Below are 23,583 nucleotides of genomic sequence, written 5' to 3'. Positions count from 1 at the left end.
TTATAAACTCTAACATAGTCAAGGAGAACCGGTGTGAGTGTGTGTGTGTGTGTGTGTGTGTGTGTGTGTGTGTGTGTGTGTGTGTGTACGCTCTGGCTGCAATGTTTTACTGGAAACAAGGCTGGAGAGGCCTTCGCAGTTCAGAGAGGACGAGCGTGTGTGAGATCTAGCACAGTATGTAAACAGTTTGACATCAGTGTTTGGGCTTTCTTTATGAGAGCATCTGCAACAGCTGCCCTATAAATTCCCAGTGTTGAGAAAACACGAACAAGAAGTTCCATTTTTGTATGTCAGTGTACCATGGTGAGAAGTGGACCTAGTCGTGCCTCATCTGCAGCACAACAACCAGAGTTTAGGGAAAGTCAAATCAGGGATGGAGAACTGAGACTGTGACCGTGTTTACAAATCTGTTCTGCGTTGCAACGGGCTGGCTTAACGTTAGCCGTCATGTAAACCTTGCCGACATGCTCATATATCCTCTCTCTTGATTTTATGAAAGTTGGACATTTTTCAAGACCACAGGTCCCATGAAAGGGGTTGCAGCGCAGTGCATATAAAGTTGATTTACCCATGCAGGAAATGCTGTGTAAAATATCATATGGGCAAATAAAAAGTCGTAGTGTGGGGTTGCATTTCTCTCCAATATGAGCAAAGACAAGCGACACCATGTCACCTTGTGACCTTTTTTAAAAAGCTTTGGATTTAGGGGAGGTTGTGGCTCAGTCGGCAGACTGGAAGTCCCTTCTTATCAGAATTTGATCCTCCTTCTCCTCTTGCCTGCATGCCGAAGTGTCCATGGGCAAGAAACTCTTGCTCTGGATGGTCCAGTCAGCGCTTTGCATTGCAGCTTTGCCAAAATCTCCGTATGTGTGTGTGTGGTGTGTGTGTGTGTGGTGTGTGTGTGTGGTGTGTGTGTGTGTGTGTGTGTGTGTTTGTAATCCTGTGTAAAGCTCTTTGAAGGTCAATTATTTAATGTGGTAGATTTAATGACAGTTTTTTCCTGAATGCTACGTTTTATTTTCTAAAATGAACACACACACGCACACACACACACACACACACACACACACACATCCCTGTAAGTAATGTCGGTGGGTAGATGGGTAGATTTATGCTGAGCACTTTCAACACTATTCTGAAATTAGGATTTGCTTCCTAAAATTGAACAAAAATTATAATAAAGATAATAAAAACTTAATTTATACAATAAAATTTGATTATTGTTTTTCATTTATAAAGCAAACCGATTCTTCACGGCCGTAATTTGTATCGAAAGTGCGAGGCTTAAATCGAAAACAAGTAAACAAAGAGCGGCGAGACCGTCAGCGTCTCCTCGCCAGCGAATTGGTTTTCATCCCGGAATAAACCTCATACGACCGATTTGAAAGAATGCGAGAGACACTTAAAGACGGGTTTTATGTTTACTTAAGTTGAGTTTTGATTCATATCGCTTGTTTGCTGAGCTAAACCATGAATGCTGAACGTCACAGCTACTGCCGTCTGCAACAATATTACAGAGGTTAGCTCGATGCTAAGTAGCATCTGACTTGAACTCTCAGCTTCTGCACCTGGACACGGTTTGTAAAGCAACTTTTCTTTAACTTATTATGTAATAATTTCGTCTGTGTTTAACCAAACTCCTGCATTATCCTTTACATTAGGTCGTCTTTTTCGTGGAGTATCTTTCCAAGTTGTTATAGCCTTGATCTTGCATTGATCTTTATTTAAGCAGGAAAGTCCCATTGAGATTAAAAACCTCTTTTTCAAGGGAGTCCTGGCCAAGAGACAGCAAGAGAATACACTTACATTTAAAATGAAATTAAAATTACATTCAAATTATATAAAACAGTTACAAATCAGTGAAGTCGTCTCAAGCCCTCTCAATCTGGACTTAAAGCCGCTCAATGAAACAAGTTCTGTGAGTTTCCAGTCCAACATGTTACATGTAAAGGAGGCAAAATAGACAAAAACCTTTTTATCCCAGTTCCGTGCAGACAAATGGAACAGAAAGAAACAGCTGATCATCAGAACATAAACTATAAGAATCAACACTTATCTGTGTGATTAAGTTACAAATGTGAGAGGGCAACAGTCCCAGCATAGCCTTGTAAATGAAAGTGCACCAGTGAAAAAATCTCCTGGTCCACAAAAAAAACCATCCCACTCGAGAAAACAACTCACAGTGATGAGTTAAGGCCCTACAGTTAGTAACAAACCTCAAAGCAGCATGATACATCGAGTCAACCTTAACCAGACACTCATATACAAAAAACAAAACCGTTTCCACTTAAGTTTCTTCACAAGATTCTCAACATGAGGCTTAAAAGACAAAGTGTCATCAAGCAAGACACCAAGATATCTGTAGACATGAGTCACCTCAATTTCACTTCCCCCAAAGGTGGACACTGTGGGGATAACTTGCGGCCTCTTTCTAGAGTTTGAAAACAACATTAGTTTGGTTTTGTCAGTATTAAGGACTAATTTTAGTTGCAAAAGTATGTGCTGCGCCATATTAAAAGCTCTCTTCAGAGATTCAATAGCAGCACCAGGGAGTGAGCCAAAGCAGTATATTATTTTGTCATCCGCATAAAAATGCATGCCAGCATTTGGGACATTTTGTCCTAATTCATTAATGTACATAATGAATAGGAGTGGCCCCAATACAGAACCCTGTGGGACTCCCTTGTAGATGCTCAAGAAATTAGAACACAGGTGATTGTATTTGATACACCGGTTCCTGGCAGTCAAATAATTTGTGAGCCAGGAGATGACGTGCTCTGAAAGACCAAAACTGATGGTTTTATAAATGCATCATACTGATGGTATGATGAATATAGTATCTTGTTCAAACTGACAAACTTTTTACAATCTCTATTTGTTTTTTGCCTATTTGTTTATCTGTAGCAACCTCAGCGCCGTCGATGGATGGCCGGAGAAGGCACCCCGAAACCAGCGGCCTTCAACAGATTGACCCCCACCTTTCAGAACAATGATGCCACGGCACAGGTGGAGTTCACGGATCATGGAAAAAGAGGAGGAGGAGGAGGAGGAAGATGCAGCGGAGCCAAAACCTACTGGGTCATGGCTTAATAACGCCAACCTGGAGAAACCCACTTTTTCCAGCAGTGTCAAAAATCCCAAGTTCTGCGTTCCCTTTGAGTTGGGTGGCGTGGACGGAGATAACGTCCCGTACACCATCAACAGATACCTGAGGGATTACCAGAGAGAAGGGATCAGATTTATTTACAACAACTACATCCGCTCTCGAGGCTGCATCCTGGGGGATGACATGGGCCTGGGCAAGACGGTGCAGGTAACAAGCACAGCTATGGGCCTTTATTTCTTTGCTGTTTTATTTGCTTTTCCTCATCTGATTTTTCCTTGTCACAGGTCATTGGGTTTCTTGCAGCGGTGTTGCAGAAAACCGGGACGTGGGACGACATTGAGAACAACAAGCCTCAGTTTCTTCAGAGTCAGATCCTATCGAAGCAGCATCGTAGACCCAAGAAAGTGGGTATATTTTTGACAAAAAATCGACACGTTAAAATAATGAAATGTATCTCTAGTGACAATGTCTGTGCATGGTTTCAGTAAAGAATTCATTTAGTGGCGACAAATAGAGACATATAACCAGTCACTCTCACTCACACGTTTGGGGTAATATAAAGTCTACAATGAACCAAGTTCATGCTTTAGACCACATGTCAAACTCAGGGCCTGATGCGAGAACATCTTAAAACTAAGAAGTTAAACGTGTGCATTCACCGTAAACTATATTTCCCACAATTCACGCCGATCATGTAACCGCGGTGATCGCAGTGTATCCACATCAATGCCATTTTCAACAAGTGGAATTGAGAAATACAAATGACTCCCAAATGTCCTTGATGAGAAAAGTTGATGCAGATGGAAGGCTGCTTCAAGAGAGATGGGAAGGCGAATGCATGTTTGTGCTTCAAGGAGAAAGAACGGCGTGTCTTTTGTGTTATGAGGTAGCGTCGGCTGTCAAAGAGTACAATCCATGTTGACATTTTGACACCAAACACGGAGCTAAGAATGCCAAAGTTCGCCTTCCAGAAAAAAAAAAATTGTCCAAGAATTAAAAGCCAAAGTACGACGGCGGCAGAACGTGTTCACGAAAGCTGCGTCTGAAAACACCGCAGCGGTGAAAGCTAGCTTTGTAACATAGCAACCAGGAAACATTATTTTTTACATCCATGTAAATGCATCGAGAATAATAAAGCGAGTAGTTACATTTATTTTACATTACATCTGGTAACATGCACTAACATTTATAGTGTAACACGTGGCCCCAGAGGGCTACCATTATGCTAACGTGACCCTCGGTGAAAATGAGTTTGACGCCCCTGCTTTAGACGGTGGGAGGAACCAGGAGAACCTGGAGGAAACCTTCGTAAACACAGGGAGAACATGCAAACTCCACACTGAAAGCCCCCCTGTTGGGACCCAACCATGGACCTCCTTTGTGACATAACACCAGGTCGCTCAAATAATATGTCCTGATGTTTTCAAGGTGTTCCTGATTGTATCCCCGCTATCAGTCCTTTATAACTGGAAAGACGAACTGGACACTTGGGGCTACTTCCAGTACGTCATGGTGCACGGGCTGAGGAAAGAGGACGAGCTGGCTCGAATTAAAAACGGGCGAATTGAAATCGCCCTCACCACGTACGAGACCCTCCGACTGTGTCTGGATCAGTTTAATAAGTAAGTAGAACACGAGTTTTAAGTGTGTTCTCAACATACAGTTAAAATGCACAATGTAGTTCGTGACGTTTTTCATTGTATTTTGATTTTAACTCCATCTCCCGTGCAGTGTAGGCTGGTCTGCTGTGTTTGTAGACGAAGTCCATAAGCTCAAGAATCCAAATTCCCAAGTCACCCAGGCCATGAAGAATCTGAAATGTCAGGTCCGAACCCTTTGAGTATTTTTTAACCTTTTGTTACTATTATTAGTTTGTTGACTTGTAAAGAATTAGACATGTGAAAACTGAGTTTCGAAAATAGGCTCTAGCATTAATAATAATAATCTTTACAGGATGGACCTCTTCTGTATTGTGTTTCTGTCAAAAAGGCGTGACGGCAGTCGCCAATCTTTTTATCCTTATATCAGACTTTTTAATTCCTCTCCCTTCAGCCGCAGGGAATCTTAAAATCTTAAACATAAAAAAAAAAAAAAAAAAAAAAAAATCTCACCCGCTTACTGTAAATTGTAACAATTTAGCTGTATATATATGTTCATAACTATGTAATACTTCATAACAGCTACATGTACAATATTTTTTCATACTCTTGCGCACTCTTTATTATTCACTTGTTACTTAAGACACTTTATAGTTTTCACTTGTTACTTAAGACACTTTATAGTTTATTTGTATTTCTTAGTCGTCCCCCCTTTTTTTTTACTCTTTATACAATTTTCTACTATTATTTATTATTGTTATATTTTTCTTGTAACTCTGGCACAACAATTTACTGTTTCTACAATTTTCTACTATTATTTATTATTGTTATATTTTTCTTGTAACTCTGGCACAACAATTTACTGTTTCTACAATTTTCTACTATTATTTATTATTGTTATATTTTTCTTGTAACTCTGGCACAACAATTTACTGTTTATACAATTTTCTACTATCATTTATTATTGTTATATTTTTCATGTAACTGTGGCACAACACTTTCTTTCGGGATGAATAAAGTTGTTCTTGTTCTTAAATAGCAGATAATGCATCCAAACGCCAGCAGCTTGAATTGGATTGGAGGTTTTTGCTTGTATTTCGTCATTCAGGTCAGAATAGGACTCACTGGCACCATCTTACAGAACAACCTGGAGGAGCTCTGGTGTGTCATGGACTGGTGGGTTCAGAGTCCGGCACAATTTTTCAGGACTTACTCGGTTACGAAAGCTACTTTAATTCTGATTATTTTTACCCTCTCGCCTTTTTTTTCCCTGCACATCCAAGGGCCATACCCGGGTGTCTCGGCAGCTTAGGGCATTTCAAGAACAAGTTTTCGGATCCCGTCGAACAGGGCCAGAGACACAGCGCGACCAAGCGTGCCCTGGCTACGGCCAGGAAGACCGTCAGAGCCCTGGTGAGGAAGATCTCCCGCTGGTTCCTCAGACGGACTAAAGCTCTGATCAAGGATCAACTTCCGAAGAAAGACGACAGGGTGAGAGCGGATCACCTTGATTTCGTCCAGTTTACTGGAAATTCTGAAATAACAACCCGATATGTGGTGCGTTTGCCCCGCCTCAGGTGGTGTATTGTTCTCTGACCGACTTCCAGCAAGCGGTGTATCAAACCGTGCTGGACTCTGAAGATGTGAAGTTGCTTCTTGCATCGTCGGAAAAATGCATCTGCCGAAGCGGACGAAGCCGAAGGAGCTGCTGCTACAAGGTCGGTTCGCTGAAGTTTGGCAAAGTTTTGTTCATTTTTGTTTTACTTTACCTTTTATTTTTACTTACTTTAATTTTTTTATTTTATTTTACTGTTGTTATTTTTTTTTTAATTTATTTTAAATTATTTTTTAAATTATTATTTAAAATATATATTTAAATTATTATTATTTTAAATGTCATTTTACTGAAGTAACACATATATTGGTAAAGATTCTAAATAGGATTTTTTTTTTTTTTTTTTTTTAATATATGTCTTCCAGACAAACTCAGAAGGTGCACAGATGAAGGAGCTGTACTTCAGTTACTTGGCCCTGTTAAGGAAGATTTCCAATCACGTTGCTTTGCTGCAGTTCACTCCCGGAACCAGCAAGAAACAGGTCGAATCAAGAGTTTTTGATGAACGCTCCAAACGGGTTTCGCTGACGTGACTCTTCTTCCTCTCCAGGAAAAGCATGCGAGTGCCGTCTGCCGGACGGTTTTTCAGAAGTTCCCGGATTTGGTGCGGAGATGCAAAGACGAGCCGTTCGAGGCTCTGTCGGACCCCGTGTACAGCGGGAAAATGAAGGTACAGCCGGGGCTCCGTCGCCTGCTTCTTGTTTTTTTTTTAACGCCTGCATCATATCTCGATCGATCCATTCAGGTCTTGCAGAAACTGCTCAAGTATTATCTGCAAAGAAGAGACAAAGTGCTGCTTTTTTCGCTCTCAACTAAGGTACGAGTTCCCATTTGTGTGCAATTTACTTTTCATTTGCAGTGTATAGTTGCAGAAATATATATATATAGCAACATAATTGTCCTGCTCCGGGATGAGACAGAAAATTAGTTTTTAAACTGCACTGTATTTATAGGTCTTACTACTTGTTTGCATTTGTTTCTCTCTCCCACAAGAATTACTTAATTACACACTCATTTCTGCTGCTGTTAAAAATGATTTTGTGTTTACAGGAAAAAAAAAAAAAAAAAGGAAAAAGATAGGAGACGTGGATTTCTGAAAACATGGATACACAGCAGCCCTCGGGGCTTATGAATTAAAAGCAATTAGAGGTTTTCAAGGAGATGAGGATTTGCTGAGCGCTTGCCGCCACTTGTTTCGTTTGTTAAACCTGCGCGTCTTTTCTCTGCACTTTATCCGACCATTCAAACCGCCATTGACATTTCGTCCCAACCCTCCCCGGTGGATTTTGAAATTGTCTTCCGACCCGGCAGCTTTTGGACGTGCTGGAGAGCTACTGCATGGCGGAGGGGCTCGACTACAGCCGGCTGGACGGGTCGACCAAATCCAAAGAGAGGTTCCAGATCGTCAAAGAGTTCAACCAGTCCACTCACATAAACCTCTGCCTGGTTTCCACCATGTTAGTCTGCAGACGCACCATCATTATAGGTTTTATTCAGGTACCTTTTAAATCTTGAATTTCCCTAATGAGCGGTTTCACGCGCCGACAGGGCGGGCGGCGTCGGCCTCAACTTTGTCGGGGCCAGCGTGGTGGTGCTGTTCGACCCGACGTGGAACCCGGCCAATGACCTCCAAGCTATCGACAGGTACGTCCGCGGGGTTTTTTATGCAGCAAAGACAGGGTGAGTTTCATCCTCTAAATCAGACATGTCAAACTCAGGCCCGTGGGCCAATTTTGGCCCGCACTACAATTATATTTGGCCCGCGAGATGATTTCAAATATGTATTATATCTGGCCCGCCGGCCCGTTATACAGCGCACGTACCGCTAAAGGTGCCTACACATTGAACGCGTCAAGCGCTGGGTGGCGTCAGCGCAGCCATTCATTGTGTATCTGCGACGTCAGCGACAGAGTCCGCGCAAGTCCGCGCTGAGGCGCAGGGCGTCGCGCAAGGGTGGCGTTTGACGCCTTGACGCTTGACGCCGGATTTAAAACATTTTTAATTCGAGCGTCTAAACGCTGTGACGACATCTACGCGCGGCCAATAGGAGAGCAGCCGGTGCTGGGGGCGGGAGTTCCCGATGTGGAGCAGGAAGCTAAGCTTAGCTTATAAAATATTATTTTATTTACTGACGGCATGGTCTGTTCAAAGTTGAAAGAGATATTTTTTTTTAGGTGTTGGCCTTGATGGTCTGTGATGAAAAGATTTAGGTTACAATTAAAATGAATAAAGTTAAAGATATAGAAGCCTGATATTTGTTTCAGTTTTTGTTTTTATTATTTTCTTAAACCTGTTCTGGTTTCAGTATTTAAGCAAAAATTCAATTGTAATATATTCGGATGGTTAATACAGTAGTTTACTGTATCTTAAAGATAATAAAAACATAAATAAATTAATAAAAAAAAATTGGTCTGGCCCTCGACAATGTTCTTTTATTTAATTTTGGCCCTCTGTGAACTTGAGTTTGACACCCCTGCACTAAATAGTTTTCCAGGTTAATCTACGCCGCCTGTTATGCAGATACGCCGCTACTTTTTTCACACGTTTTTAAACGCTGCGGCTTAAACAGCGACGCGGCTAATTTAGGGATATTTCTGGGGCTAGCGAGCTTCACATCGGGCCGATGAAATGATCGGGAAATTCCGAAGCCGTTCAGTTCTGACACAAAAGAAGACGATTTGAATGGTTTTCGCGCGCAGGAGGAGGAAGACCAAGATAGGGATCAGCTGGAGAAGGACAATGTGGGGATAGAAAATGGATGGACTTTTCTTTGGGTTATTTGTTATTAACATTCTTCATCAGCCGTGTTACAGGCACTGTTTGAGGATAAAAAAAAAAAAGCATTTCCAGGATGTATTTGTGGATGCCACAAAAATGTTTTTGTGTAAATTTCTCATGTTACAATGCGGACACCTGTAGCTTATAGACATGTGTGGCCTTTGTATGTACACATATATTTATTGGTTTATTTTTGCCGGTGCGGCTTATATTCAGGAGCGCTCAATAGTCCGGGAAATACGGCACATATTAACCCTCATATTATGTTAAGGGTCACTTTGACCCATTTCACCCATTGACCCAATGGGTCAAATTCACCCTTAACATAATATGAGGGTTAAAAAGAGAATGTTAAGAAATAAAGTGGTTTTGATCGGACAAAGATGGCGGCGTGTGAGATGGGCGATGAGGTTGAGGGAGTTTCTCATTTGATTCTCTATCCTTAGCTTCCTCGCTACACGCTCGATGCTACAATGTGCTGCTAAATGTATCTTTTCACCACTTTACGTCTAAACTTTATTTAGCGACGCAGTGAACGGCGTTTGAAACCATCAAACCGTCCCCGACCGGCTTCGAACAACATTCCCTCCGTCCGCTGCACCAAAAAAAATGTTTTTGTGGACAACGGCAGCCTATTTATGTACACACATTTATTTGTCTGTTTTTAGCCGGTGCGGATTCTATTCAGGTGCGCTCGATAGTCGGGAACATACGGTATCTTAAATCCACGTGATTATGCGTCTCCTCAGGGCGTATCGCATCGGCCAATGCAAGGATGTAACGGTCTTCAGACTCATCTCGCTGGGCACCATCGAGGAAATCATCTACCTCAGACAAGTTTACAAACAGGTATCAGACTTTTTATTATATCTCATATGACCTCCAAATCTCCAAGTCAACAATTCACGTTCTACGTTTTTCTGTCAGCAACTGGGGAGCACGGTCGTGGGCGAGGAAAGCGCGCGGCGGTACTTCGAGGCGGTGCAGGGCCGCGGCGCCCATAAGGGGGAGCTGTTCGGGATCAAGAATCTTTTCCGGCTGCAAACCGAAGGAACGTGTCTCACCCGAAAGATTTTAGAGGTTAAAAACTAACTGAAGTGTAAACATTCTCTGCCGCGACCTGATCGTTGCTGATCGAATGTTTGAATTTGTCAGCGAGAGGGCCAAGTGGAGGCCGGCGTGATGACGGCGAGCACGCACGGCGGCGAGGAACGCGAGGAGGAGGCGGCCCGAGTTAGCGTGAGTAACATTCTCAGAAACCCAGCACTCCGTCTTCTTTCCCAAGTGACCTGCCGATCGTCACGTTCCCACGTGAAAGAGGGGATACCCGTTTAGCCTCTATGCGTTTTGTTTTTAATCCTTTCACCGCCCACGTTGGTGTTTATTCGGTGGTTTTGGTCTTTTTTGTGAGATTCCTTCCTACAAAAAATGCATTATAGTGGGAAAACAACAGGTGGATCCATGGAAAACTGTGGAGTCACTGCTTCTCAGGCCGTCTCAGCGCTGAGACTCGGTGGTGTCGTTGCTTAAATCAGTGTTTCCCAACCTTTTTTGAGCCACGGCACATATTTTACATTGGGAAAATCACACCACTAAATAAATATGTCAAAAACATTTTTGAACAAATTAGAATTTACTCAGTGTGAAATCTAATCTATCTAATATCTGTCGATTCGTCAAGTTGCAATGCAAATTTCCCACTGATGTGCAACTTTTCCAGAACACATGTCTGAAGACATGTCATCAATATGTCTGAAAATGGTATTATTTGAGAGAATTCTGGCTATTTCTTTATCAACCCCAGAGCCGAGCATTTCTTCTCCAATGATTTTGCCGGCAGGTAGTATTAATGTTTTGCTACGGTGTGCGGCTGTTTGGAGTTAGAGACGAGTTCAGCAACTTTATAGCAGCTTTCACTGCTTTCTCACTCGTCTCGGTAGTTTTCAACAACGCTGCTTGTTTGTTTACGCAGATACAAGTACTTTTTATCTTAAAAATGTATCACGCAAAGCCTCACTAATCACTCTGATACACAGATGCACAGGTTCATTCACTACCCGTTGCCATGGAATGGTCACGCTGCCCACATAGACAGAGGAAGACACATTATTTGCGTCGGAGAAATAATTTTCGGACCAATCGGGTGAAAGTGAGCATTTTTCCACAACACACCTGATGATCTCTCACGGCACACTGATGTGCCGCGGCGCAGTGGTTGGGAAACACTGGCTTAAGGGACATTAAACTCTGTGATACTGCGATGGAGAGCTCCGGTTCTCCGGTCGGAGGTTCTACCTCCAGGTTGTGTTCACACTGAAGGGGTTGTGGTGACGACGCAAAACATAGAAGACAAAAGAAGATGTTTCTGGGCGGAGTCTCTGTGTTCTCCCCTCGGGGTTCTCCTGGGTTCTCCGGGTTCCTCACACAGTCCAAAAAACACAGGAGGTTGATCGGAGGCTCTAAAGCGGGGGTGTCAAACTCATTTTGGTCCGGGGGCCACATACTAATTTACACCAAATTTGATGTCAAGGGGGCCAAACCGGTAAAATCATTCCCTAGAAGTAACACTGAGTCCAAATTTTTCCTTTTTTTTAGTGTAAAGGAGGTAAACAGGTCAATTCTAAAAATCTTTCTATGCAATGAACTGTTCCTCTAAAAAATACATGACCAAGTTAATATTAAAAATTAATATTAAAAAAAAGAATTGATGCAATTACACCCTCAAAATATTGTTGTGTTAAAAGAGAAAATCTTGTCACTGTGGGAAAATTTGCCACTAGAATTTGTTAGAAAATGGATTGTTAGCATGTATAGGAGGAGGTCAAATGTTTACAAGGCTACTGGTGGCTATTCTGCTTATTGAATCAATTCTTTTTCATTTTGCCCATTTTTTTTAGCTATTGTTTTTGTGTTTTTTTCACAGAAATAAGAAAAGATTGTTTTAATTATGTCACTAGATGTTTTTTTTTTCATCCAAAAAGCATTTTGTTTTCAAATTTTGAAGCGAAAAATACATCGCAAGGTAATTAAATAATTGAATGATAAATAATTTTCGGACCAATCAGGTGAAAGTGAGCATTTTGTGAGCACAGTGGTTGGGAAACATTGCCTTAAATGATGGCGTGACAGCGACTGCGTTTCGGTCGCTAAGGTTTCGATTTTTAGATTCCTCCGTCTCCCTTAGTTTTCCTCCTGACGCTTTGCCAAACTGGCTCGATATCATTACCTAGTGTTCTGACGGGAGGCACCAGACCACACTGGAGTCTGTTCCTCGGCTGTTTATTTACAAAACGTTACCCCTTATCGTCCCGTTCCCAGCCAGGCTACACTCCCCCACATTCTGTTTTTTATTTATTTTAATTATTTTTCTTAAACTGCGCTTGTTCTCCTCCTCCAAGGCCTTGTGAGATTTGTGGAAAAAAAAAAAAAAAAAAAAAAATGTCGAATTCACTCGGGTGCCTTATCACGCTCATAAGTGGCTTGTGGCATCGAGGCACCCACACACACACACACACACACACACACACACTCGGACTCTTCAGAATAGAAGGGAGCCAGCTTGTGCAGGGTTTCCCACCGGGTGTCTTGATACCACGAACACAACAGCGAGGCAAATTATAGAAGGGCTGGGAGAGTTTCAATTTTTATTTGGCAAGAAATCGTCTTTTTAGGGCGTGTTTTTGATAGAACATTAAGACACTGTGTTCCCAGTTTCGGCTGAAGGGTTTGTAAAATAATGCATGATTCCAAGGCAGAGATGAAGTAGTGATACTCATGAAATAGTGAATTAAAATCTATTTGTGCACACAGTAATTGTTTCCTGATGAATCCCAAGTCTCGGGAAGTTTAATTTCAGCGGCGAGAGCAGGAAATGTTTGAACGCTCTCCCGACCTCCGTATTCTTAGCTTGTTTTTTGCTCTTTGTGAAAGGAACCCGACGGTTCCCCGCCTACAAATGCACCCGCAGGGATCGACCAACCGGTGAAGGAGACCAGAGAAACATCTAGTGTCCGTCAAGAGCTGCTGGACTTCAGCAGCGGAAGTGAAGAGGACGAGGATGAGCTGGGAATGGGGAGCGGAAACGCAAGGAGTGGAAACGCCGAGGGCGGTTCCAGCCTGCTCAAACACGGGTTCTCCAGGCTTCTCCAAAGAGTCCAAGCAAACCCCGAGTCGGACGAAAGGGATAGTAGCTCAGGTGATGACGAGAGCGCTGTCAGAAGGGACGGGAGAGGTGATACTCTGAGTAGGTTGGTGGACCAGAAAGTGGTGGAGGATCATGAGACCTCTCCAGATAGAAAGAGACCCGAAAACCTCAGTTCCAAAGACTCCAAAGGGCACTTCTTCGATTGTTACTCGGATGAATCGGAGGACTTGGACATGGAGGACCTCGGGTGTCGCAGCAGAGGTCCGGAAAAACCGGGAGGCCGAAACGGAAAGAGTCAAAGCGCTAAGAAGAAGAAGGCCAGATCTGAATCCAAAGAGACATTCTTCACGTCTTCAGAGGAGGAACACTCTGCCGTTCAGAGGGGCGGGTCTGGAGAGTGTCAGACTGATGGATCCAAAGGGGGGATCTCAAAAGACGGCGAAGGAGCCGCGAAAAGAGTCAAGATGAGCTCCGAGGAACAGGCGGGACCGTCCGGTGAGACCTCATACACCGATCTCAAAGGTCACACACCCTCAGCATCCAGAAGAACGGGCGCAAACATTGACAGCGTGTTAGGTGACTCGTACTTCTTCTTCTTCTCTCTCACGCCTTTTGGGAAGTCGGTCGCGTGCAAATGAAGTTCGTCCCTGATTCCAGGCGGCGTGGAGGGGGTGATGTTTACCCACTCCAATCAGCGCGTCGTCGGCGGAAGCAGGGCGGAGGAGCTGATCAGCAGGGCGGCGGTCCGAGACGTGTTTGAGCGCAGGATGCACTCGCAGCTCCCGGCCAATCGGCTCTTCACCCAGCTGGAGGTAGAGTCCAACTTCCTCGTCCCGACCGTACCGACAACATCTGACATCACTTTGCATATTCAGGATTCAAAGGTTTTTATTTTCATGACCGAGGTTCTCCGTTTGCGTCGGAATTCCGATCCGGTACCATCGCGAGTGCCGATGTCGTTCACCTACGCCAGCAGTTGGGAACCTATGGCTCGCCAAGACAATTTTGAGTTGAAAAAAAAAAAATCAGTTTGCGACTGATTTTAAAATACTTGTTATATTTCTTCATAATACTGTGTCATTTTAAAGTAAACAGAAAGTAGTTTTGAAGATAAATTTCCGATGGCTTCCGAGCACGTCCGGGTCGTTGTAAAGGTGAAGAAATTAATTTGATCAGACGGCCGACTAGTTTATCCGCTTTGACACTTGTAACGGAAAAGATGGTGAAAATTAAAAAAGATGATGATAACCGTGCATTCCAGGCCGCGTGGATGGAGGAATTTACATTTGGATCTGCGGTCTGTCTGATATGCAATGATAACATTGCATCGATGAAACGGTCAAATTTAAAGCGGCACTTAGAACAAATCCTTGCAGCACCGGAGGTCGCATTAAAAGTAAGACATATTTGATTTATTTCACGTTAAAAATAAATATATGAATTAAAATTATAAATATATATTATTAATTATTATAAAAAATATTAATATATAATATTTTTTGTAAAAAAATATATGAACTATATTTAGAAATATTTGGCTTTTACACATTTCCCCACTGGATTAATGAAGGATAAATTATTATTATTATTAACCTGGGGTGGGTGACGCTGGAGAGGCGGATATAAACAGAGCCGTCTTCCCGCATGAATTTTTTTGTTTACTTCCCAAACGCCGCACACCCGGAAGACTTTCATCATAAATTTTTAGGAGATTGCGATGTAACCGTGAAACCCTGTTGTTCCAGACACGCATGGAATTGAAAACTGGTTTTAGTAAAGTAGAATAGAATAAGAGAAACTTTGAGATAAGATAAACGTTATTGATCCCCAAAGGGGACATGACTTTGTCACAGCGTAACAGTTATAATGTCAAAAAATGGGAAAATAAATAAGTAGAAAGGCAGAACCTGGCAAGAAATCCACGAATAAATGCACAACAGAAGATGACAACAACATCAGGGATAACAATTAACAACATCAAGGGTGAAAAATACACAACCAGAACTAAACATTAAATACAAATGGTGACAGAAATAAATAGCAATGAATGTTATAAAGTAACATAACAAACGGTGCATAAGTACAAAAATTATAAATAATTTGTTGCAGACAACAATGAACAACAAGAAGTTATGTTGAGGTAGATATTATAGGGTTTGATGTTTTAAAAGTGACAATTGTGCTAAAGTGCAATTGCAAAGAAAAAAATACAAATAGAGTGACAGAAATAAATAGCAATGAATGTAATAAATTAACAAAGCAAACAGTGCATAAGCACAAAAAATTATAGCTAATTTGTTACAAGACAACAATGAACAACAAGAAGTTATGTTGAGGTAGATGTTATAGGGTTTGATGTTTTAAAAGTGACAATTGTGCTAAGGTGCAATTGCAAAGAAAATAAAAGTGATAGCAAGTGCAGTTGCATAAACACTCTATGCATAGATATACCAAAACTTTGTTGTGTAGTAATAAACCAAGGACAGAAGAGATGAATATCAGCCATCGTCAACATTCGTGCCGACGGTGAGGTCAATATGTGCAAGAAGAGCAGAAGCGCGGTGTGTTTGTGAATAGACGAATAAACAAGAAGAAGATGGTCCTGTATTTAGTGATGTCAAGATGTCTGCCGTTACCACCCGAGCCCTGCATCTTATCAGAAAAGCCCAATTTGTCATTTACAAATTACTGGTGAACATCTGACACAGAAGTGCTTCTCCATCGAGAACCACTTAGCGGATCTTTCTGCCGCCTCTTCCTTTGAGGAGCTGATGCCGCTTCAACGGCGCTGATAAACTGGGTCATTTTCAACCACATTCCAACATGGTCATAATTTTAACCAATTATTCACGTATGTATTTATTTTTCTTACATCTGCACGCGATTTGAGTGATAAACTCTCAATGCATCCTCAGTCCGGTCAGCCCTGTATTTAAAGCTGTCTATTTGTAATCGGCCCACTCGGGAGGCTTCTTAATACCAGGCCTGTGGGTCCCGACATAAACGCCGTGTGACGCTCCGTAATGTAAAGCAGCCGCGGGACGGCGGACCGTCGAGCGTCGACACGAGGAAAAGGTCTCGAACGGCTGAAAACCCGCCGCGTGTTTGTTATCCTGCATTAAACAAGTCCGCGCCGAGCCGGTGAACACACTGGAGCGTTTAGCCGCTAAGGACACTGATAGCTCCCTCAGGGGTTGAAGGATAGAAAACCGCAACAATAATGGAGTTTATTTCCATTCAATTTGCTATTTAGCTCTTTTTCTGCTGACGCAGAGATTCACTCGTTCATGCAAGCCGGACTTATTTGATTCTTCTTTTTCTGTCAGCTTTTCCCTTCAGGGGTCAACTTTCTCCATCTAACTCTATTCTCTGGATCCTCCTCTCTCGGACCAACTACCTTCATATCTTCTCTCTCTACGTCCATAAATCTTCTCTTTGGTCTTCCTGGAGACCTCTTGCCTGGCAGCTCCATTTCCAGCATCCGTCTACCAATATATTCACCATCCCTCCTCCGTTCATGACCCAACCATCTCAGTCTGGCTTCTCTGACCTTCTCTCCAAAACATCTAACATGTGTTGTTCCTCTGATAGACTCATTCCTGATCCTCTCCATCCTGGTCACTCCCAAAGAGAACCTCAACATCTTCACCTCTGCAACCTCTAGTTCTGCCTGCTGTGCTTTTGTCATTGGAACAGTTTCTAGTCCAAACATCATCGCTGGTCTCACCACTGTCTTGCACAGTATATCCACCTTCCTTTTCTCCATCATGTCGACCAACTCTCTACCTTTTCCTGTCATAGTCCCAATATTCAGAGTCCCTCCTCTCAGTCCCAGACTCTTTCCTTTCCTCCTCTCTCTGCTTCCGAACACGCACTCCTCCTCCTCCTCTTCTTCTTCTTGTTCTTCGACCCACAGTAGCCCAATTTCCATTAGTACCCTGTAGGTCAGGGGTGGGCAATTATTTCGGCAAGCGGGCAACATTTTGTATTTAACTTCTATATCATGTAAATGAAACAATATAAAAACTGTCATTTAAATATTTACATTTTTCAGCATTTTATTTCAACTTAATCATTAATGATCATATATAAATGCACCATTATTTTGAATGATATAATCCATACAAAATCAAACAAAAGGAAAAAATATAGGTTGTTTCTGAATTTATCATTGATTGAAAATATTTGTTCAAAATATTCAAAGAAAATTGTTTGGCGGGCCGGATGTGGCCCGCAGGCCGTAAAGTGCCCAGGTCTGCTGTAGGTCATCAGTACCAATGGCGGTCGTTGTCAACCCGGTCCGCGACCGATCCGGTATGGTATAGTTATGGTTGACTCGCATGTTTGGTTTTGGCAAAAGTTTTACGCCGGATGCCCTTCCTGACGCAACCCTCTGTATTTATACGGGCTTGGGACCGGCACAGGGAGGCCCTGCTCCGTGATCCCCCAAGGCAGGCTTGGAGAGGCACGGGCCAGTGCCGCCCTGAGGCTGCATTCTCACCACTGTCTTGTACACCTTTCCTTTTATTTATGCTGAAAGTCTTCTATCTCTTCGTACCCCTGACACTTTTCTCCACCCGTTCCAACCTTCTTGGACCCGCCTCTTCACTTCTTTTCCACGCTCTCCGTTGCTCTGGACTGTTGACCCCAAGTACCTGAAATCCTCCAACTTCTTAATCTCCACTCCCTGTAGCCTCACCGTTCCACCCGAGTTCCTCTCATTCACACACATATATTCTGTCTTGCTGCGACTAACTTTTATTCCTCTCCTTTCCGGCGTCACCTCTCTCTCGGACTTATTCGATTAAAAAGATAATAATAATGATAATAACGGCTCCATCCAATGTGTTTTACCAGAGTTTGTTGTCTGGCGAACCCGGCCCGGCTATCGTCACAGCGGCGCAGACGAGCGCGGACCGACCCGTCTCCGTCACCCGCAAGAGCGTGCACGAGTCCAAAGACACCACGGTCATCGTGGGAGAAACCCCCAAGGCCGTACGCAGGTACCGGAGGGGCGGGCGGGAGCGCGAGCGGGGGGGGGGGGGGGGAGCCGGTGGATTTCACGGATTAAATAAACAACCTTAATGGAAAAAATAAATAAAAATGAAATAGAATAATAAGAGGTTAAAGTGAGGGATAGGAAGAGGGTAGATGATGAGGGAGGGGAAAGGGGGAGAAAAAGGAAAAAAAAAAAAAACAAGAATTCCTGGCAGAGTAGGGAAGTAGGCCAAAACCCACCACAGCTATGGTGTTCAGCGCCCCCACCTGGGCCTCAGGATCCGTGTGTGTGTGTGTGTGTGTGTGTGTGTTTAAAGACAGACCACCTCTGAGGTCTCCCTTCCACTTTTTTTTTTTTTTTTTCCCCCACCATTGTGCCAAAGATTATCCATCCAGTTGTGTTCAGTGCAGGAGTCCCCCCTCCCTTTGCAACCACACCCCTCCCAAGACAAACCAATAATGGCGGATGCCTGAGAACTTCCAAGCCCACACTGCTGTACACACACACACACACACACACACTTTAGCATGCCCGTGCACATGGCATTCAAATAAAGCATTACTTCTGCTGCGCTACCCTTGAAAACACGCTCCTAAGCGGACACCTCCTGGCCTCCCCGGAGGGAAGACCGAAAAGCGCGAGTCCACGCCGCCGCCGCCCTCCTTCAATTACTCTCGCTGTTTAATTGTTTAAAAATCCACACATGGCTTTTACTGCCTCCACTTTTTATTTATTGTTTTTCCAGTGAAAGCCGCCGCCGCCGCCGCCGCCATTATGGTGCTCGGCCACTGTCAACTTTGAAGTATTTCTGTCCCGGAGTCTGGTCGGACCCGTTTTTTTAACGACTGCCCGCGAGCTCAGAAAATCACCTCGTACTGCAGGGCTGTCTGGACGGAGGCCCGAAAATGCGGCGAGCTATTCATTTTGGGCTCGGCCCGGCGGACCCGCAGAATATCTGATCAATAGCGCGGAGGTTGCGGCTTTATTTTTCTTTTTTTTTTTTTTTTTTGAGACAATATATAAGTGGCTCTTGGTATGTTTATTTTTTTTTTTTTTCCACGAATCAAGAGAAAACGGTGAATCATTTGCAGGATGTAGGAAAATCCGCTAAGCAGTGCGGGCCTTTTTTTTTTTTAAAGACAATATACAAGTGGCTCTGGGTATGTTGATCTTTATTTTTTTACTCGACGCATCAAGAGAAAAACTGAATAATTTGCAGGATGTCAGGCTATCTGATCAACAGTACGGGATTTTTTTTTTTTTTTTAAAGACAATATATGAGTGGCTATTGGTGTGCTTATATTTATTTTGGTATTTTTACATTTATTTTGGTATGTTGAAATTGATTCTCGACGAATCGAGAGAAAACTGAATAATTTCCAGGATGTCAGGCTATCTGATCAACAGTACGGGATTTTTTTTTTTTTTTTAAAGACCATATATGAGTGGCTATTGGTGTGCTTATATTTATTTTGGTATTTTTACATTTATTTTGGTATGTTGAAATTGATTCTCGACGCATCGAGAGAAAACTGAATAATTTGCAGGACGTCAGCATGTGGGGTTATTGTCTTTTTTTCGTCGCATAACGTCAGCGATTCCCCTTTGCTGTGTTTAGGCAGCAGCTGGAGGAAATGGCCGCAGAGCTCGGGTTTTCCTCGGTCCGTCGATTTGCGCTGGATGTCGTAAGAAGCAGCTCGGGCCGGAGAACGGAGTGGCTGAAGCGGTACTACACATCCCTCGGCCTTCCCGATGTGACGGACGTCGTCGCCGAAAGCTTCGCGCAAACCGATTCAGCGCGGGCTTCATCGAGTTCGGCTACTACCTCCAAGCCGTCCTCCAAAGCCGTGCCTGATGCGGCGGCGGCGGCGGTGGCAGCAGCGGAATCAGAGACCGGCTTCCCGCAGAAGGTTACCGCCAAAGCAAAGAGGTGTGAATACCGTCCGAAGCGCGCGGGACTGCAGGCCAAGGCCGGAACTCAACGGAACCGTGTTTCTGTGCCTTTGAAAGAGCAAGATAAACCCCGAAAGTATGTTCCAGAGCCCCAGAAAAAGCAATCAAATGCAAAGAAGAATGTTCTAGAATCTGGATCTGATGTTCCAAGTCCTGAGTCAGAGGAGCGGGAGGAGGGGGTTCGCACTGCCAGAAGACACAAGAGGACAAAGAGGGCTAGTGTTTCTAGCTGTGGAGCCCTCGAAGCCGGCGGTGGTCTTGGTGTGGACCAGGCCAGCGGCGGTGGTCTGGGGCCCGCAGAGGCTGCTCCCGTCCCGACCCACCGAGACGCAGATACTGGTTTCCATCCAGACCTCAGCCAATGTCAGTCCACCGCGTTGTCTGAACCCGTCGCGCAGCCACGGCAGAAATCCTCTTCCGCAGGAGGCGAAAGCTTTCAAGGGCAGAAGCAGAACCTTGCAGATCTGTTGGGAGACACCTCCGTCCTCGATGACCTCTTCAAACCCAAGTTGAGGGGCGCGCCGCGGAGCTCCTCCTTCAAATCGACGAGCGCGTCGGTCGCCAAGTCCGGTCCGGCGGGGAACGTGGACGCCGCATCCTCTGGAGGAGCAACGAAGCGCAAGAGCAGAGACATCTGGGACATCCTGAACGAGGGATCCGAGGAGAGCATCTGCAGGCTGACGGACCTCGGCGAGGTGCAGAGGGCTTGCGCCAGCACCACCGCCGCCTCTCGAACCCGGCCCGGGGAAACGGATGGCAAAAGCCTCTGGAAGACCAACGAGAAGTTTTTGTGGAAGATGTGACGCAGGTGGTCCTTCCAGGTACAGGGCAGGCGGTTTTTAGACATTCCTTTAAATGGCATTTTACTCCAAGAGGTGCCAAACGGTGTGACTTACGACCCTGCAGGCATGTCGCGAGCATACATGTCTGGTTCTACATGGTAAATTCCGGACTATAGAGCGCGCCTTTATATAGGCCGCACCTGCTCATTTTGAAAAGAAAAGAACTTGAAATATGAAATATTAACGCAGCAAGATGTTACAGGAAAGATTTTTTTCAACTTTTAATGAAATAAATGACGATAACATCTCCCACTACTGGTACATAAACAAATGCTTTATTTTTCCAGAATAGATAACTTATTTGCAGCAGCTCAGTTTCCTTCTTTGACAGCCAGACTGATCATTTTCAATGTGAAAGCCGTATCAAATGGATTTCTGCGTGTTTTTTTCACGACAGGGGCGTGTGCGAAAAGCGCAAAACGGCCGATCTGGAGAAATATCGTCAATTCGATCGAGTTTGCCGAAACGGTTTGTCCGCTTTGACGGTGTCGGCGGAAGGAAGCTAACGGAACGATCCTATAAAAATCCACAAATAATTGTGAGGCCACAGTTCTGAAAGCACGTGCGGTTAAATTTACCATCATTTTGAATTTTTTTTACGGAAATCAAGCACAGAAAGGATCGGAAACTCCGATGAACTCGGTCGCACATGCAGCCGGTGCCGGACGGCGCCCCCTGGGACCGGCGCCGCCGGCGGGGGGGAATCACTTAAAACCCCTTAATGGTTGTTATGTCTCTGGTGTACGGCGCTCCACGTCCTCCCTCCACCCATAACATTGTTTACAGATCCCCCCCCCCGGGATCCCCTCTCCACCGAGGCATCCCATAATCACGACCGTAAACAGCCAATCACCTCCACCTTCATTCTTCAACGTATTAGCGGTAGGCTATTTAGACCCTTCCGCTCCCCCCCCCCCCCCCCAAAAAAAAGAAGACAAAAAAAAAAAAAACTTGAAATCTAAGAATGTTATTTTGTCAGAGCCGGAGCAGCTGCGTCCGACCTCTTTCAGCTGTTGCTCAGAGGTTAGCAGAACCCCGAAGAGATCGGCTCCGCGTGTTGTGCTTTGTTTTCGCCGAAATGAGAAAGTGCTGATAGCTATCAATAAACAAGAGGAGAGAGTGCATGCCTCGACAGGACGCGCGGCTCTCCTGTACGGCCGGTTCGCGCACTCCTGGGTGGTAAATCGCGACCATCTCCGCGCGCACGTTTTTTGCAGGCCGCGCATCTGTCACACCTGTTTAATCGCAGACAGAGGAGAATAAAAAGCCCTTTCACTCTCAAAACCCTTCTTTCGTTCTCACTCAGTTTCACCCGCAACTAAGATTTGCAGATCTCTATCACTTTTTTTTTTTCTTATAAACCGCCTGGTTCGAGCGAGATAGCGGAGAGGCTACGCTATTTGACTGACAATAGAAATAGAAAAGCGAGCTAACACGGCTCAGTGGGAAACAATGGTTGCTTATCCTGAACGCTGACTGCCGTGATTCTCAGCTCACGTGAGCCGTCGGGAATTACCCGTCTGGTAATTACCCGTCTGGTAATTAATCGGGTTTGTTAAAGTTGTTTCCACGATGTCCTTGATTAGCGTCTTTTGCGTTTTTGCCGCGAGTCCGGGAGCAGCGATGGGGGTCGGACGCGACCCGGCGGGGTTTATTTGCATTAGCGACACTCGGGTTTGATGGGATCGGTAAAAAGCCGAGAATTGAGTCGTGACCCCCGCTGACCCTGGCGCCCGCGCGGGCCTCCGCTTGCGCGTGGCTCAGGTTTCGGCCACATCGGCGCCGCGATATATTAATGAGGCTTCCAAAGTGTTGCCGACGTGGAATGCGGCTCTTCTGTATCACAGAAAGTCAACAGGAGCTGCTAGAAAACACGTTAAAGCTAATTAACATTACATTACATTAATGTAATGTCTTTCCTACCTGAGGTTATCAGACTTTTTAATTCCTCTTCCCTCAGCCGCAGGGAATCTTCTATCTTTGTAGTTACAGTTAACAGTTAAGACAATTCATATTTCATTGTATTTCTTATTCTTCCTCCTTTCTACTATTATCTATTACTGTTATGTTTTTTACTTGAAACTCTGGCACAACAATAGAGGACATAAGGACTGCAAATAACACTTGCAAATACAAGATGCACAGGAAATATACAGAGCAGTAAACTTGGGTTAGTGAGTTGTTTTTTTTTTTGACAAAGACATGCACAAATGTACACACACACACACACACTGCATAGCCTAACTTGCTGCCAACCTGATCTGGGGCATCAGCGCAGTAAAAAGTCCTGAAAGAGGAAAGTTTTTACCTGTTTCTTGAAGGTTGAGAGAGATGATGCTAGTCTTGTTGCTTCCGGAAGTTTGTTCCACCACTGAGGTAGTAGAACTGAGAACAGTTTTGCCTGAGATCGCTTAGAGCGAGCAAAAGGTACTGCTAGTAGGTTTGTATTAGAGGAACGCAGCTCTCTGCCGGGAACATAAGGTCTTATCATTTCGTTAACGTAGCTTTAGCGCTGCTTTCATTAGCGCAGTGTTTACATCCGTCTTCA

General features: G+C 44.2%; 1 protein-coding gene across 1 annotated transcript; it reads left to right on the top strand.

Annotated features, from left to right (window-relative positions):
- The first annotated feature begins 1,308 nt into the window (after positions 1–1,308).
- ercc6l2 (excision repair cross-complementation group 6-like 2) lies at positions 1,309–22,317 on the top strand. Its single transcript, XM_086173622.1, has 20 exons — positions 1,309–1,577; positions 2,905–3,313; positions 3,391–3,510; positions 4,535–4,728; positions 4,838–4,931; positions 5,813–5,880; positions 5,988–6,195; positions 6,282–6,422; positions 6,685–6,801; positions 6,870–6,989; positions 7,065–7,136; positions 7,631–7,776; positions 7,868–7,963; positions 9,847–9,946; positions 10,025–10,177; positions 10,253–10,336; positions 13,028–13,817; positions 13,899–14,053; positions 18,099–18,244; positions 19,859–22,317. Exons 2-20 carry the CDS (start codon positions 2,990–2,992, stop codon positions 20,994–20,996), a joined length of 4,266 nt encoding a protein of 1,421 aa, XP_086029748.1. The 5' UTR covers positions 1,309–1,577; positions 2,905–2,989; the 3' UTR covers positions 20,997–22,317.
- Positions 22,318–23,583: the final 1,266 nt, after the last annotated feature.

The sequence above is a fragment of the Fistularia commersonii genome, chromosome 26 (assembly GCF_037954325.1).
Source record: "Fistularia commersonii isolate RoL2024-O1a breed Wild chromosome 26, RoL_Fcom_v1.0, whole genome shotgun sequence".
NCBI lineage: Eukaryota > Metazoa > Chordata > Actinopteri > Syngnathiformes > Fistulariidae > Fistularia > Fistularia commersonii.
Note: the sequence above shows the minus strand (reverse complement) of the source record. Positions and strands in the feature narration are given on the sequence as shown.